The sequence below is a fragment of the Phalaenopsis equestris genome, unplaced genomic scaffold (genome assembly GCF_001263595.1).
Source record: "Phalaenopsis equestris unplaced genomic scaffold, ASM126359v1 Scaffold000468, whole genome shotgun sequence".
NCBI lineage: Eukaryota > Viridiplantae > Streptophyta > Magnoliopsida > Asparagales > Orchidaceae > Phalaenopsis > Phalaenopsis equestris.
This window is the reverse complement of record NW_018164909.1, coordinates 1,171,471-1,189,937: the sequence shown is the minus strand read 5'-3', so window position 1 is coordinate 1,189,937 and position 18,467 is coordinate 1,171,471. Positions and strand designations below refer to the sequence as shown.

Genomic DNA, 18,467 nt, shown 5'->3' with positions numbered 1-18,467 from the left:
GGCCTTATCCATTGTACATGTCACATAATCGTCGATCCCGCCGTCGGCGGCCTCGATGGCGCCGTCGGCGGCCTTCTGGAGAATGTCATGTAGCCTCGGGAAAAGCTCGTCGTCGGCGGCCTCGATGGCGCCGTCAGCGCCCTAATGCAATTCTCCACATTTTGGTTCTTTTTGCTCCAAATTCGCTCATTTTTTCATCTTTTTGCTCCATTGACCCTAATTCATCATTCCTGCAATAAAACATCAAAAATACTTTTCTTTAAAGTGCAATATCATTTAAAACAGTATAAAAGAGGTATGAAAATCTCAACATATTTTCCTTTGGTCATCTTACTTGGGAAACTCACGTCCTCATTTGGAGTAGTAGTGCAAGGAATGTCGATAAGAGTGGATTCAAGGTCTTGCAAGAAGATAGCAAGCTCTAGAAAAGGGGCATCAGGACCAGTGTGTCTATTGTATACACGGAGAGTGGGAGGAGATGGTGGAACAATGGGGGAACATCCATAATAGTGTCCAAGAACTCTAGTTCCCCCTCAATTGAGGTCGAGTTAGAAAAATAAAGAATAATTTCAAAATAAAAAAGAGACATTAGCACTCTCATAGATTTTGTTTGTGATAGGTTCAAGGCACTGATACCCTTTTTGAGTGGAGTACCCTAGCAAGACATTTTATAAATCTAGGATCAAGTTTACTCCGAGTAAGGTCAGTGTTCTGAACAAAGGCTGTGCACCAAAAAATTTTGGGATCTAAAATGGAGAAAATTTGATTGGCAAGAAAGCATGACATCAAGAGAGCTAAGGACGTTCAAAAATTGTGAATTTTAGAGGGGACTCTATTTATGAGATAGGTGACAGTCAATATGACATCATTCCAAAACGTTTCGAGACATTAGATTGAAACATAATGAAGTGAGCAAACTTGAGAAGGTGTTGGTTTTTCCTCTGTATTACTCTCATATTGTTGAGGAGTGTCCGTACATTAGCATATATGGAGGATGGTCTTACTTACTAAAAACTCACCTTAAATAGAGTTAATAATCTCACAACCATTGTCGGTCTGAATGATCTGAATTGAAGTTTTGAATTGGGTCAAAATGAAGGTGTAGAACTTTTGAAAAGTAATAGTAACTCCCGATTTGTCTTTTAAAATATAGAACCACATCATTCGAGTGTAGTCATCAATCAAAGTAAGAAACCACCGTTTATCGGTGCAGCTGGCAATGTAAGGGAGCCCCCATACGTCATTGTGAATGAGTGAAAAATGAACGGAAAGTGTGTAAGTGTGCGGTGCGTAATGGACCCAATGATGTTTAGCTAACTGACATGCCTCACACTTGAAACTAGAAAGACTTTGATTAGAAAACATCAATGAATACAAATGTTTTAAATATTAAAAAGTATGATAACCCAAACAACAATGCAACAACATAATGAGAGATTTAGTGACTCGAGATAGGCTACAACTATTGAGTGGTATGTCCTCGTTCTCCATGCTTTTCTCTTGCAAGCAATAGAATCCAGCTACCCACTTAGCAGTTTCAATAATCCTCTCCGAACAACGATTATAAAAGACACAAACATCAGGAGAAAAATGAGCAATACAATCAATGTCTTGTGTCACTTTACAGACAGTTAAAAGGTTACAGTTCAACAGTGGTACATGTAAGACATATTCTAGAGTTAGACCAGTCGTTAGAATAACATGCCCTTTACCCGCAATGGAATTATAGGAAGCATCAGCAATTCTGACTATATCTTTTCTAGAACATAGATAGTATGTTGAAAAAGATTGCGAGCATCAAATCATATGGTCTATGGTACCTGAATCAATGATTCACGGATTAGTAGAAGAAAAAGATTTGAGTGTCATAGGGATAGTACATTGACGGATGTGTGACGTCAACGAGCAAGCAAAGAACTGATTGGATCCAAGCAGCATGATTAAGTACTTCATCTGACTTTTAAAAATTCGGAGGATTCTGAAATGTTTGGGTAGGAGCCAATTGAACCGTGATAGACTTTGATATCGTAGGAAGACCCTTAGCAGCAGACGATTTGGCTGAGGATTTGTATGTCAATTTTCCATGGAGCTTCTAACACGAGTGTGGTTGGATTTGTGACGGTAATCACAAGTGGGGTGACTTGCCCGAAAAGGCTGAGCACTATTAGAGACCAAGGCGGACGATTTGGTTGAAGGGGTGGAAGTACCAAGCATGACAATTCTTTGGCTCTCTTAGCGAAGAATCTCAGTGAAAGCAGCGCAAGCGAAAGGAAGATGATTCAGTCCAATAATATGGTTCCGAACTTCATTAAAGTCTGTGTTGAGGCTTGCCAGGAATTGGAACATGTGATGCTTTTCTACAATTTTCTGGAAGAGAGAAAGGTCAACCAGAGAGTCTCAAGTGAAGTCATAGTACAGGTTGCATTACATCTATAATGCAACCAGGACATTGTAGTACTGGGTCACAATCTTTGATCCCTATTTTGTCTCTCGAATCTTCTTAGACACCTCATAGAGTTGACCAGAGTTTCCTACATTCGAGTAGATATCATGGATTGTCGTCCAAAGGGCACTAGCGGAAGGGAGGAACATATATGAATTGTCAATCAACAGTTCCATGAAGTTGATCAGCCGCGACATGACCATGAAGTTCTCCATTTCCCAGGCTCCATATGCTAACTCAATCTTTGGAGGTTCACAGATCATGTCTGTGAGGTGACCGAACTTGCGTCCTTTGATGAATAAAGACACCGCTTGGGACCATTAGAGAAGGTTAATGTCGTTCAGTTTGTGAGTTATGATCAAGAAGTTCTTGTTGGTTTCTAAACTTCTGGTCTACACGGGAACGGAGGTTGGAGTGGAACCTCTAGTGGAATCAAGAATGCTTTCTAAGGATGACTCGGTGTTGAAAGAGTCTGTCTTAATTCTGATTGAGCCAAAAGAAATTTGGTTGGGATTCCGAGACATTGTCGGATTTCAGTTGTAGGTCACCGGCTGGACGGAACCCCAAGAAAACTGATGAATATATCCTTCCTAAGATTACCGAGAGAGATCTCAGACGGTTTGTGAATTCGCGAAACACATCATCTGAACTTGGAGCAAATATTCCATTGCACAAGATGTCGGTGCCCTGTCCTGTAATTACAATTGTTAAGCAACGTAAATTACAAGGAAGAGAATGCTTTGAAGTTTCTTGGCAAGATATGGATGGGCTTTAGACATTTATTGTCTTTGTTGATCTGATTGAAAGCGTCTGGCTGAAAAAATAACAGAGTTCAGAAAGTAAACTGGCGGCGGCTAGGATTTATAAACCCTATTACAAGGGGCACTCATAAGAAAAGAAATAAAAACAGAATAAAGAAAAATATGAAAGAAATAAAAGTAGAATAAGAGAAATAGGAAAGCAAATAACAGCAAATAAAAGGAAATCTACATATTAATAATGGCTACGAACAGCCATTATTATTTTAATATTCTAAAAGTTATAAATGCCCATAAGATTGATGGAAGGAGGTCGGCCCATTTTACTTTTGTTCCTTCGACTTTTTTCTTAACAGGATCAAAATTAGCATATTTTTCACTTCAACTTGTCTGTTTTTCTTGAGACGACGCACTAAGGTGAACTTTAAATTGAGCTCTTGAATTTAGCAAAGTCATTGATTTTCTTACCAGTAATTTATGTCTCATTATCACTGATAATCATCACATGCAAGTCGTATTGACAAATGGGTCAATCCATATAAAATTGCGGACAACTACGATAATTTTGGCTACTGTTTTAGCTTCTACCAACTTGGTGAAGTAATCAATTGCTACTAATTTTGAATCTCCTCTATCCTTTGGGTGGAAAAAAAGGTCTGAGAACAACTAATCCCCAAACGGCAAATGGGCAGAGACTTGTGATAGGATGCAGCTTATGGGAATGCTTAGGACGATTTTTTGTCATTGCTCACATCTTCTTGAGAAACCTTCAGCATCCCTCTTGAGATTTGGTTGGAACAACCTTAGTTGGGTTTTCGATTTGCCAAAGTCTCTCCTTCGAAGTGGCCTTCGCATTCACCTAACAAAACTTCTTTGACGATCGAGTCAACTTCGTATTCAAGTGCACATCACAGGTATAACTGCATGGTTGATCGTTGGAAGAGCCTCTCATTCAAGAAAAGGTATTGCACAGCTTTGATCCTGAATGACCAATGATTTTACTTCAACGGTGAGTTCAGTAGATTCAATGAATTTAGGTTATGGTCCTTCTAGCTTGTTGCTTCCTTAGTCTTTACATCCATGATATCAACCTTTCAATGGTTGGACATGCAAGTTTTTGGGGGAAACCTTCAATCAAATTATTGCATCTAGATTAGGATTATGCAAATTGGTTCTAATCCCTGAGAATATACTTAATATTGAAGTATTTGAATTTTACCACCTCTTTTTTTTTACTTTCGAGAGATATTTCACCATTATTTTTCCCTGGCTTCGTACTGGTTGTTCAATTAATTAACCATGAGCTGAGAGTCGAATAATTCCAATAGCTGTTCTATACATATTCCTTGAGTAAAACATAACCTGACAATCAAGGTTTTATACTCAGTTTGATTATTGGTCATGTTGACTTATATCGAAAGATGAAGGAGATAACCAAATGTCCTTGTCAACAAGACTCCAAATCCACTCTTTGTTGGCTTGATGTTTAATCTACATGCACGGTTCAGGTTGTTGACTCGTCGACTGATGTTGCAGCCTCTTGGTCATTAGATTCAGAAAAGTTTTAATTGTCATTCAAAAAGTGTAGGCAAGGTCGAACTCACTGTTTGATTGCCCATTTGATAAGTCACCTGAAATGGTCTAGTTTGGCCAAAACTGACATGAGTAAATGGTCGATGACAACTTGTATGGGATGCCTCTGAAAATAAGAGTGAAGTTGCCCTGCTAAAATGATTAGAGTAAAAGTTAATTTTTTCATAATCGAGTACTTAAGTTCGGCACCTCTCAAAATATGATTGATGTAATAGACTAGGAATTGCTTTCCCCCTTCTTCCCATACCAAGATCAAACTAATTGCTTCAAAACCACTCCTAGGTGTAGCAATAGTTTTTCATCGAGTTTCGATCTTTGGAGTAATGGTGGAGATGATAAGTTCTTCAATTGAAGAAAAGCTTATTTACACTTTAGTGCCCAAGCGGCATTCTTAGCATTCCTTAGGACCTTGAAGAAAGCTACACACTTATCTACTAATTTGAAAATGAAGCGATTGAGGCTAGCGATAGCTCTGTCAGTTACTATAACTCTTTAGTGTTGTGAGGAGAGGGCATATCTATGAGCACCTAAACAATTTAAGGATTCACTTTGATTCTTTAAAATGGTAAAAGATAACTCAAAAATTTTTTTATTCCTGCCCCGAATGTGCACTTCAACAGTTTCAGCTTCATCTTGAATTTTCTCAAAATTACAAAAGCTTCCTTTAAATTTTTTATATGTTATTCGAGCAATTTGCTTTTCATTAAGACAATATTAACGTAGACTTTAATTTTTTTCTTTTTTTCTATTAGAAAAAAATTACATTCAACATTCATTTGCAATTTGCTTCTATATTTTTAAACCTAAAGAGAATTATGTTGTTATGGTAGACACCTTCTTTGGTAATGAATGTTGTCTTCTTGACGTTGGCTAAATGCATCTTAAAGTATTGATACCCTGACATAGCATCTGAGAAGCTCATGATTGAGTAGTCAATTGTCGAGTTGATATTACATCGATCTACAGTTGGGGGTAGCAATCCTTTAGGCAAGTCGAATTAAGATAGGTGAAGTCGAGATACATTCGTCACTTGTCAGTAGACTTTGCCAACGCTACTACATAGGTGATTCGGTCTAGGCACTACAGCTCTAGAAATGTATCTGACATCAAATAGCTTTCGCGTTTTTTATCGAATAGCTTCCAACCAACGTGAGTGCTACCGAGCACATCATTTATTTTAACCATCGGACTCTCGAGTCTAGGGTTAACACTCAGCTTATGGCAGGTTTTGTTAGCTGGAACCCTTGGATTCTCTTTAGATGATCAAGCAAACACTTATGATATTAGCTTATTGTAGTGACTAAGACATTCTTATATACTACATAAAAAATAGTGCTAGCCAGAAATTTTAATTATATCAAGCTCAATGACAGTGAATTCTTCAATTGTATCATTGTTCTCCAAGTCGCTTCATCATTGGGAATCCAACTCTAGCACGTCTAGCTCCATAACCTACTACTCGCAAGTATAAAATGATTGATTACTCCAGGTCGCCTTTAATTCACCACTTTGTAGCCTAGGAGCTTGACCGCGATGTGGTAAGTGGAAACGACGACTTTAAACATGATGAGTGGATGACCGAAAAAGGTATTGTAGGTTACTAGTGAGTTGCCCACAACAAAGTCGGCTTGCAATGAACTGCTCCTTATTTTCTACCCAGGTCATTAATAGGGCCCATGGCTCCTAGAGCTTCCTTCCTTTCACCCAAAAAGCTATTGAATATTTTGGATTTGTCGGACAATCACGTGGTACCTAACTTCATCTTGTCAAATAAAAAAAAAATAAACAAGATGTTAACCGAACTGTCACAGCTCGATCCGAGAGCTTAGAATTACCAATGCGAAAATTGTCGGTCAGACGAAAGAAAATAATCTAACAGTTTCATTTCATAATTAAAATGAAAACTAAACCACAAAAGAGTTATTCTATTTCATCAAATTTAAAATTACAATCATACATATTTTTAAATATTTATAAATAACAAAATAAAAACTAACACATAGTATCTATCAACAAAGGCTCCACATCGTTTGTATACGTACTCTCTGGGGTCTATCTAATGTATAGCTGATTTTTCTGTTAAATATTAGCAACCAAAGGTTTGAGTTAAAACTAATCAGTGGCCAAATGTTTCTAAATTACAATAATTCTCTTTTTAAAATAGTTTTAAAAATACAGTGAAAAATAAAAGGTTGTGCAGTAAAAAAAATCAATCATTTACTTTCAATTATTTTATTACAATTTTAATTTTTTAGAGTCACCATCTAAACTTATACTTTCTGAATATGTATTTTTAACATATTCCAATCTACCATATAGACAGACAATTATTTTTATTTTTATTGTCGCTTTCATGCATGGTACATTGCATTCCTCTGTCACTACCATCCTGGGTTGACTCTCACATGCATGCATATATCATATTTTATTCATTTTCTTGCATTTAACATTTAAAAGAGAAAAATTAATTTTGCATTTTAAAAGAAACACTGGAAAACAGTAAAAGCATGTGTAAATAATAGAACTATCATAAAATAAAAATATTACCAACTCTACAATGCACTCAATTTGTCATTTTCCTCGGTCCAAATCTAATATTTTGGCTCACTCACCTATAAGAACAATTTAATTTCTACTAGTTTTATGTTCATTCATTTTAATTATAACTTTACAATTATTATTTAAAAATATATTCATTTAAAAATTTCATAGGAGTATTCAAATTACCTTTATCCCTATGAAATTTTCAATTTATTGATTATAACAATGTTTCATTAATATTACTGCATATAACAATAATTAAATCAATTTTATGTAAATGCTTTTTTTTCATTTGGGCATACCTAACATTAATAGCAACTTAATTATAAATAAGTTTTAAATTTAGAGTTCTTAATTTCATTTTAACATTAATTAATTGAGAAAAATAATAATTAATTATTGAAACCGAGTTTCATACGTGAAGTTCTACCCATCTTCGAATTTCAACCTGCTCACCAATTACCCTAAATAAATTTGAACATAATTAAATTATTTTTTTTTTTATTTTTTGAATTTAACTTCAATTATTTTTAATAACAATATTAAAGTCTTCCCTAAAACAATCAAATCCAACCAAGCTCGGTCGAGTTCTGCCGCATACAGAAGCAGCTGCAAACCCTTCTCCCCAAGCTCTCGACTCGAGCTTGAAGCAAGCACTCAGCTCCCTTCTCCTATTCGCGATTTGCTCGTGTAGAACACAAGAACTAGGTTTGGCTCTCACAAACAACGAGGCGTGATCCTACCCCTACTCCTTCCGATCAGTTTGGGTAGAGGAAGCTGAAATCCTAATTTTTTTTATTTTTTACAATAAAGGGATGTGTAAGGAAGGCTCTTACCTGTCGACTACAGCTTCACAAAGCTTGCAAAAGCTTGGTCGAGTGTCTCCTTTCACGTAAATTCCTTCGTGTGTGATGCTCGAGCCCTCCTTCCTTCCTCTCTGGCTTGGTTAAAGTAAACGATCACTCTTCCTTCTATGTTGTTTCTTATTCCTCTAATTTGCTTCTTCTTCCTCTACCTCCCTCACTTTATATCTCTCACGTGATTTCGAATGTGTGAGCAGAAATGAGAGAACAGTCGCAAATTTGACTCTATCCATAGCGATGGCTTCTCTTTCAAACGGTGTCTGCAAAACGACACCTGTTTCATATGTGTCATAATAAATAATTAATTTTTTTTTATTTTAGTTATAATTTTAAATTAGGAGAGTAATATTACACGAACTCCTTATGTCCATGAGAATGACGTCAATTTGTTTGTTAGCAATCTAGTTTTTAACCATAATTATGTCATTTTAAGGGTTTTCCTTGACAGGCAGATACTCCTCTATGAAGATGATTGGTGGTTGATGCAAGGTTGTTCCTGAGACAATATTGACAGACATAGTCTTCATGAATGGAGCCTGTTCAAGATAGCATAGTGAGATGCTTCAACTCCATCCCCACCAAGTATCACTGGGACAACACCGGCAATGTGGATTGTCTGGGCCCAGGCAGTTGTGTTGTGATTTTTTCGACTAAAGCTTTCTCTGCCTCTGAGTTATTGCTCCCGGTGCTATGAAATATATTAGTTTGTCTGTTTTGATTAGCTCTTCGATTAGGCTTCAAAAGTGACAACACTCCTCTGTTTCTTGTTTCTGATCTAAGTGATAAGTGCAATATTTTTTTTGGATCACATATGTACCCTCCTGACTTCGTGAGCATAAACTTATGAAAATACTCCTTGTTCTGGATGGTTTATATCACTTTGGTCATCGAGACTCTTAAGGAAGTCTGTCGTGGTGTTTGATAAGTTGTGTGAAGACCATTCCTAGCAGTAATCTACTCGTCATTCTTGATATTGGATTCACCCTTTCCATGAACGGACTCATCTCACTTAGACCCAAAACATCTAAAACAGGCAAAATCGTTGCACCTCAAATCTCGGTCATGTTAATGGTTGCGGGGGTGATGCATTCTCTAATCAGCCTATGAAAATTCCTTTTCGGGGGATGTCTTTCTGGGTGTTCGATTAGCGAGAAGACAGATATTGAGTTATACTCTTGAACTAATATGTTATTGTTAGTCAGTTCTAACAATTTGACTAATGACTTCAAGTGTTGTATGCCAACTGCATACTGAAATGGTCCTTCCTTTAGCCATTGCGCTAAGATGGCATGGTTGAGTACAAGCTCCAAATCTTATACCTTTAGCATCTCCCTCTGAAAATATATCACAAAAGCACACAAGCTTTCCCCAGGCTCCGCGCTTCCAAACTTCTTTGATGTTTTGTAGCTCTAGTGAATTGTGTTATGAATATAATCTAGAAATCTACAAAGCATAAATGGAGTTTTTCTTCAACTCAGAAATGTGTCTGACCTTCTGTAAAGTTCATTTGCTCTTGTTAGGGAGTGCAATATCAACGTCTCTCATCCCCACTACGTCCAGAGCTTCTCCATCAACTAGATATATCTTCTCAAAGTCAAATAGTTTTGCATACTAGGAATATAATTGAATTTGCATTCAATTCAATTATTTAGTTCCTTGTTAATATTATTCTCCCACCTCCTGTTGGTTCTCCTGCCACCTTGATATTCTCTTTTCTTTGATGGGCCAATTCATGGATGGTTTTAAAAGGAATTGAAGCAGCAAGGCTCTAAAAGTTACGCAGTCCCGCCAAATTAATCTCACGGGGTCCTGCCACTTTATCTCACCCGAAACGCATTTAGCCAAAAGAATTTCCTTCATTAGTATTTTAAGCTTCTTATAAAAGGCCAAGCAAAAGCCCGCCAACTCTAACCTCACTCACCTTCGGTAGAAGCAAAAGGAATTTCCTTCATTAGCATTTTAAGCTTCTTATAAAAGGCCAAGCAAAAGTCTGCCAACTCCAACCTCACTCATCGTCAGCAGAAGCAAAAAGAGCAGGTCTTCTCGGTTCTTTGGCTTACGGGACAGAGAAAAGGAAACGCAAGTTTCTTTTCCCCTTTCTTCCTACTATCCTGTGATACAGGTGGAAAGATAGAGAGACAAAGGAGAGAGAAAGATGCAAGGAAAGAGAGGAAGAGAAATATAGATTTTTTCTGCAAACATCAAGGTGATCAACGGGTGTAATCTTTTGGAGCAATAAAATCTTTTGCAACCCCGTGGACATAAGCAATTTGTTGAACCACGTGAATCTGTGTGTTCTGTTCTTTTCTGTTTTGCAAATTTTCTAATTCCAATTTTTGTTTTATTGTAGTCATTTTCACAACAATATATGTATATATATATATATATATATTGGCTATATATATATATATATATATATATTGTGGCATGCAATGTATTGGAGGATAAGGCTTACAACCAAAAGATTTGAAGAAGGCTAAATGGTTAAGATTTATGACACTAACCCCATAAGCAAAGTACTTATGAAATTTATCTTTTAAATGGATTTTCATTGTTAAAGTCCCTGAATGATTTATATAATCACATTGTTAAAGTCCCTGAATGATTTATATAATCACAGTGCAAAATGTTTTAGTGATTTGTATGTCTGAGTTGTCAACCAACCAGCTTGTAATGAAAAATACTAATTTGATTGAGGTTAAAATTTTACTTCTATTTGTGGAAACCATAAATATGTGGTATTCTTATCATTTATTTGTGGAGGAACAGGCACAAATGTTGGAACCAACAAGCAAGTGCTATAGACAAGAATACACTTAGAGTTGTCATCATGTCAGCTTTTGTATGATGGCAACATGCTAACAATAATATAACTATGTTTGCTTGCTTATAAAGAATCAGACCCGCCAAATGTAAATGTTTATTTAATTCAATTACCTAGTTTTTTGCATATGTGGATTATATTCGACCACTATTCCTTAGCCCACACTAACAAATAGGGGTGACATTATGGGTCTAGAAAACTATGCATCTCAGATTTATATTAAATAATATTTATCAAATTTGATGAATCCAGATTTATCACATTCAGTGTGTGACGGAAGAGCTCGCGAGCGACCACGGAATAAATCCGCCCTGCAATCAGATCTACTAAATCCTAATTTACGTCGTAAAAATGACGAAACGCATGAAAAAAGATGGAACATGAGAAAATTCAATTTACCGTACTGTTTGATTTAATTTTTATTTTTTTGTGTTTGGTGGCTAAATCCAATTAATAGTATGCCACCAAACATCGCCTAAGAAGTGCATCTCACTTTTGTATTTTCTAAAAATATATGTAAACTAAGGGCTTCTCTCTCTCTCAAGTATTTTTTTTTTCCTTTATCTCTTTCAGCTCGGTTCATATTTATAAAGTTCTAGTGTTGCCCAATGATGCATTTGGATCAACGGTACTCAGAGCTGCTCTACGCGACAAACACGTCAATAACTGCGTTAAGTCCTCGCACAAAACAAAAAGAAGCCACACCACTTCGATACTACTCCTCAGGGCACCAATCCAAATCACAGCCACTGAAATCCAAACCCAAAACCATAAACTATCGATAGAAATCAACTCCAACCAACCACGAAAGTCAAAAGGGGTATAAAAATCCAAAAAGAAATACAGTAAAGTAAAAAAAACAAAGCGAAGCGTACAGAGAGGAACGGACGAGATTACTGTTGCAACGATCGAGATCCAAGCACTTTACAGCGACAATCTCATTGTACGGTATGTACATCGCGCGGTACACCGTCGCGCTCGCCCCCTGCCCCACCGCCTCGAGCAACCGGTAATCAGCCGGCGACACCGAATACGTTTTCTTCACCGTTCCCCCACTGTCGACCTTGTTCATTGTCTCTAACAACTGCGACTCTTTTCTCGATTCCTCTATCTGCCGTCCTCTAGGAATCTCCGCCGCTAGCTTACATCTCCCCTTGAACACCGCCATAAATGGAGTGGAGATGAAAGAGATGAAAGGGTTCAGCGACAAGAAACGGTATGGGCGACGGATAGAGTGCGGCTGAGGTATAATTGGGGCGGACAAACCGCGAATCAGTAAGTCCGTGTGCTTAGGTTGCAAATCGGAGTGCGATGATTCGTAGGTGAGGCTTAGGGCTCTATCAATGGGGTGGCGCAGCGGGTCGGGCGGCGTCTCCGCCATTGAGAGCCGGATTTTTCGTTTCGCCGCTCCGGCATTGGGCCAACAGGTCATTTCGCCGGCCGGGGAAGAAACAAGGAGAAGTGGTCCCGTCTGGATACTTCTTAAAAGGAGCGACATTGAAGAACTAGTCAAAAAAAAAAAAAAAAAAAAAGAGATTAATGAACAGCTTACGCCGTCCCGAGCCGGCTACAACCCTTTCCATACTTCAGTTTAGGAGGAAAAAAAAAATCAGCTTGTTGGACGAACAAAAGTGAGATTTGTGAAATATGGGTGTTAGAATCACTTTTATATAAGAAATAGAGCATGAAGAAGAAGAAAGAGAAGAGTGCTCGAAAGCGAGCTTAGGATTCCTAGTTATTACAAATATGAACAAGATCCCTACAATTAGGAGTGATTATTACTTCTCCCTATAGGCATGATTTGGTAGTTTTGGTGGTGTTTATGTTGTAATACCTTCAATACTACCACAAAATACTATAAATCCAGACCCATCCGGATGCAGCTCATCTGAACGTAATAAGTTTCTCAAAATTAGAGCTTTGAGTTAAAAAATTACGAAATCCAATTTATTCTAAATTCTCATTTTTTATTAAGGGATGACTTCTTGTAGGTGTAAGCCATCATTATATTTGAAATTCTAGGGACATATAGTTGTCTCTAGAGTGACATCATCATTAAAATCGAGAACTTCTTGACAATCTCATCTTTAAAATCAGCTAGTTATTTGGCTGACGAATGAGATTCTTTGATTTTTGTGGTCTCGCCTTCAATATCACATTACATTGTCTGTTTGAAAATTTAGTTATTCGCATGCATCATCCATACTCAGCCCTCCATACTCAACTTTTCATACTTAGTTGTTCCTTATCTAAGTGTCTGATGATCTAGGATGACCTCCCTTTCTTCGTTTGGGTTCGTTTCCTCAACAAGTCTGGATTGATATAGATGCCAACTTAAGTGAACTTGGGATTATGTTGGTTTGTGCAGTTGCTTTTGGTTATACATATATAATTCTCTAATTTACTCACCACTTAGAAAATTATATTGTGATAAGAACAGAGAATAAAATACAGATAATTACTGTACTGTTGGGTTAGATTTTATTACGTGGACTCTCCCTTAAATTATGTGTCCTAACTCTTATAAATAGAGCAATGAGACGTCAGTCTAACACATTTGTATTACAATCCCTCGCCTTTGTATATTATATTTGGTCGCTCCCAGCTCATCATACCATGGCAGAGCTAAATTAGTGGACTTAATATTTTGGATGAAGAGTTGATGTAAGGCATTTCACCAAGCAAAATTGAGAAAGAGGTGAGAGAGGGCACAATGCGCTGGTGAAGTGAAGAAAGAGAAGTTCCTCTTTTGGGCAGGGGGAGACGTCAAGGATGACTCGAGTAAAAGCTATTGTAGAGGTGGTTATTCCAGACGTTGATTCATCGATAGGTGATCCAGCTAAGAATCTGCCCATTTGGGCGAAGGTTCAGGCACTCGTGGAGGCATTCACCCTTGGTGATGAGAGTAGACAAGAAAAGACACCTACACTTTCAAGAGTTTTAGGTCCATATAAATTGACCTGTATGTAAACAATCTTTTTACTTTATGCACATCAAGATATGACATATTTTGTTTCTACTACATTTTTTTCTATAGAGTGCTTTATTTTTAATGAATTTTACATCCTCGATCTTTACACAAAGAATGCTTTTCAATTAAACTTGAATGTGGCATCAGATACTTTAATAGGAAGAAATGAGCAGATAATTGATGGAGTTGGCCAGCCAATTTTTGAATAGGATCTTAAGATTGTGGTAGATGGAGGTGTCGTAGGGTAGAGAAGAAAGCTGAGGGGGAGCGTGAAGTGGCAAATATTCTCTCACCTCCTGAAAGGACTATGAAATCATTGTTGTATCCTTTCATTACTGCCTCTGCTACAAATGAGGTTGTGCCAACATAGCAATTGAGCGACTTTGGTTAAGAGGCCATTGACTTGAAAAGATTGGTTATTGAACCGTAAAGGGAGCAAAGGGATGTAAAGGATAGTGCTTGGTGTTCTATAACTAGTCCAAGCCCAGTCGTTTGAGACAGTTCAAGGCAGGATGAGATTTTTTATTACGAAGGCTCATTTGACTATGTTATCTTCCTGTCAAAATTATTTTGGATCCTTGCATCAATTTTTTATCTACCTTGATTTTTTTTTTTTTTTTGCTTGTGCTAATGGGAACTTAACCTTCTGAAATAAATTTTAATATATTTTTGTAACAAAAAAAAATATTTCATTTATATTAAATCAAAAGGAAGAATACATTAATTACAAATAAGGGTTAAGATAAAGTTCTAATAAAAGGCAACTCAATGTTATCCCCAATAAGAAGAATAGAAAATAGAGGAGAGAAAATGTTCTCCAACAAAATTACTTTAGAGAATGCACACCATTAGGCTAGCCAGTCTGCAGGTTGATTTCATTCTCTATGTATATGGCTCCACCTCAGCTACTTTGAATGTATCAACTTATAGATCTTCTTCAAAGTAAAATGCAAAAACTAAGGATCAATTTCCCTTCTACTATAAGTATTAAGATGATTAGTTGAGGCCATTCAAAGTGTAACTCGGTCCAACATAACCTTCCAGCCACCTTCGCTAAAACAAGTATAACAAAAGCGCTTTTAGGGAAAAGCCGACCACAGAAGGTGAGGAAAAAAACTAAACTTTTGCCTTTGTCATCTCTAAACACCCCTTCAATGCCAACTTTGTCACTAAATATTTTGCCATCCACATTTACTTTTATAAAATCCTTCTCAATTTTTCTCCAAGAAAATAGTTAAGGCGGTTGTTTGAAAATAAGGTTCAAATAGATTTTTAAGTTTTAAAGATAGTCTCTTAATAAATTTATTGACATTGATTTCATCTTGTTAAACATTTCCACCTTGTGTAAGGAGATAATGAGTAGATATGTAGAGTCCCTAGTCTCTTCCTAGTTTTTATGCTTTATGTTGTTCCTTATAGTCCATAAAAACCACCACACAATCAAGTGTAGTAAGTTTAGCGGATGCAAAGAGGATCGTCCCTGGTTCATCCAAGTAGATAAGTATTTCCCAATAGATTTCTATATCAAAATTGGAACTAGATATTAAGTTTACTACAAATTCTTCTATAAACATCCAAAGAGTTCCTACAAAAAATATGGTTAAGTTTTTCCTCCTCGTGTTTGTGCAAACAACAAAAGGAAGGGAGTTTGAGTATTTTTTGCTTAAGAATGTCATCTATTTGGAGTAAAGGTGAAACATCCTCCAAAAGAAAAAAGATTGGGAATGTTTCAGTTTGGAATTCCAAATATTTTTCTTTCATTCCACAGCTTGTCTGCTTCCAAAGGATAGAAAAAAATAAGATTTAAACATAGAAACATCATGAGGTTCTTCATCAAAGGTCTATCTTTATTCCTGCCCTTAATGAGAATGCTACAAATTTCCTTCGCCACATCCATTTGAACTAGATTCTATGGCTTACTCAGATCCCAAAAATCTTCAAACCAACAGTCAACCACTTTTAGATGAATATCCAAAGGTCCATCACGAGCACCTTCCAAATGTCCTAAAAAGGGTCCAATCATCAAACCAAAAATTGATATTTCCTTTTCCCTTATCTCAGATGATTAATTCTTCAGTAGATTCTCTATGATCTAGCATTTTCTTCCTTACTACATAGTCACCTATTTTGTGCAGCAATTGCAAGGGGATGATCCCCACCATAGTACTTAGATCTCTTAACATGATCCTATAATGAATCACCAACTATATGTTTACCCCATTACTATACATAATTAATTTTAATAGAGTCTTTGAGTGTTCTAAATTCCAAACCTCCCTCGTAACAAGGGTAAGCCTTTTCTAGCTCATCCAGTATAGCATTGTCTCCTTATCAACCCAAAGAAACTTATTCAACAACCTTTTCAATCTATTATTAACCCACCCCTTCAGAAATCTTAAGCACCTACATAATATAAAGAGGAATAGAGTTTATGATACTCTTAATCAGGATTGTATTACATCCAAAGGATAAGAATATGTTTTCTTGGGACTAGATTTTGCATCAAATTTTTTGAAATTTGCCTTCAAACTAGGTACTCTTTTTTCTTACCATTATTTATTTAAATGCCTATATAAGTGATGTGAAGCTTTTTCTTAAAAAAACCAATCGTGTCATTGGTTCAATTTTACTTGAATTTCTTTCCCACATAAAAAATATGATTAGCAATGTTGAAATTCATACCATTGATCTCCTTAAAATGTTCAATGAGTTTTCCATAATATCTTGGCTGAAGTCTTGTTGGTATTAGTGAAAATTATGAGGTCATCAAAAAAAGCAAAGTAAGAAACCAAGAAATTTCTTTCGTAGTTGTAAGTCACTCCTATATTTCTACTTAAAATATTATTCATACATATGGAAAGATAATCAAGAAAAATGTAGGAGATAGAGTGTGCTCTACTAGATCCCTCTAAATGCTTTGAAGTGACTATGAGTTTAGCCATTGATAAGAAGAGAATAGAAATTATTGTTCAAAATTCTCCTAATCAGCTTCCAAAACTTAATGTAGAAACACATAACAACCAAAATTTTTAAAATGAAATCTCAATTGATCATATCATATGTTTTCTTAATATCCATCTTGATAATAATGTTGCTTCTCCTACACTTTTTATCAATACCAAGAAATAATTTTTGAAGATACTGATGTTATCAGAGATATTCCTATACTTGATAAATGTTGCTTTATGTGGACTAATAATATTATTTGAATTTGGTTGGATTCTTTTAACCATAATCTTGTTGATTATTTTGGAGATTACAATAGTAAGAATTATAGGTCTAAAGTAATCTCGATAATATTTTCCCTTATTTTAAGGAATTAAAGTAAAGGAAGATGATTTGAAATACTTATGAGGCTCCATTCCTTTGAAAAAACCTTGTATTGTAATCATTAAGTCTGTCTTGATAGTTTTCCAATGGGTTTCTTATCAAAAAATATATTTAAATATGATATTGACCAACATCTCTGTCGCAATGAGAGAACTATAAATTTGGAAATAAAAAGTTAGGGTTGTAACTATAGTTATATCAAACAAGTCTTCCTCCATGATGATAATTGGTGATCGGGGCATGTTTCACAACAAAATGATACTACAATGTAGAGTTCTTCTAAGTGAACCCTAATTATGTTGGTATCGAAGGATGGCTTGGCACCATCTCCACCAATAATTGTTGGGATAATAGCCATAATGTGGATAACATGAGTACAAATGGGCTCATTGTGACCCTCTTATGCTAGAATGTTTCTTTGTCTCTAAATTAATGACCTAAATGCCATAAATTCTTTTAATTTTTTAGAACTCAATCAAATTCCTAAACTCAATCAAATTCCTAATTAGCTAATTAGTTTTTTTTTTTTGTGACAAAGAGACTCATTCATGTCATGCCCATGATCTTGATAGTAAGCATAAGAACTCTTATGTTCTCAAATTGGTCCTCTTATACTCATTGATGTTGGTTTCTTGAAGTACTCATTTTTGTACTGCCTTTATGACTTCGATCATTAAAACTCTCAACTGATTTTGATGTGGTATCTCATGTGTTGGTGTTGGAGGTCTTACCTCTAATTGGTAGTTCTTTTGCTTCACTTGTCAACTGGATTGCCTTTCTAGGGAACTAATTCCTCTCTCATAAGTGTGGGTCCTACCTAAGAGTGATCAAGAATGATGTTCTTTAAATTTTGATCTTGTGGCTGGTCAAGGAGGTTGATACGGCAGGTATGAGTAGGAAAAAAATATATAGAAGTTCATCTTTAGGGGGCTCAAAAAAGGGGCCAATGATGAGTTATGTTTGTCTACCAATATACAATTTTTAGTTAGTTCCAACAACTCAACTAAAATCTTTGGGTGTTGTAAACAAAGCATATCGCAGAATGAGCCTTATTTCAACCCCTTGTTTGGGGGCAGTATTGGTGATTGTAGGTTCTAGATCATGTGCCACTAACATCTCCTTCTAAAATTAGATCACAAAAGCA

General features: G+C 36.2%; 1 protein-coding gene across 1 annotated transcript in view; it reads right to left on the bottom strand.

Annotated features, from left to right (window-relative positions):
* LOC110027918 (serine/threonine-protein kinase fray2-like) overlaps positions 1 to 12,547 on the bottom strand; it is a 27,056-nt gene extending 14,509 nt beyond the window's left edge. The window contains exon 1 of the mRNA XM_020729564.1: positions 11,898 to 12,547. Within this exon, the coding sequence (XP_020585223.1) occupies positions 11,898 to 12,520 (623 nt within the window). The 5' untranslated portion in view covers positions 12,521 to 12,547. The remainder of the gene's footprint in view (positions 1 to 11,897) is intronic.
* Between the last annotated feature and the right edge of the window lie 5,920 nt (positions 12,548 to 18,467).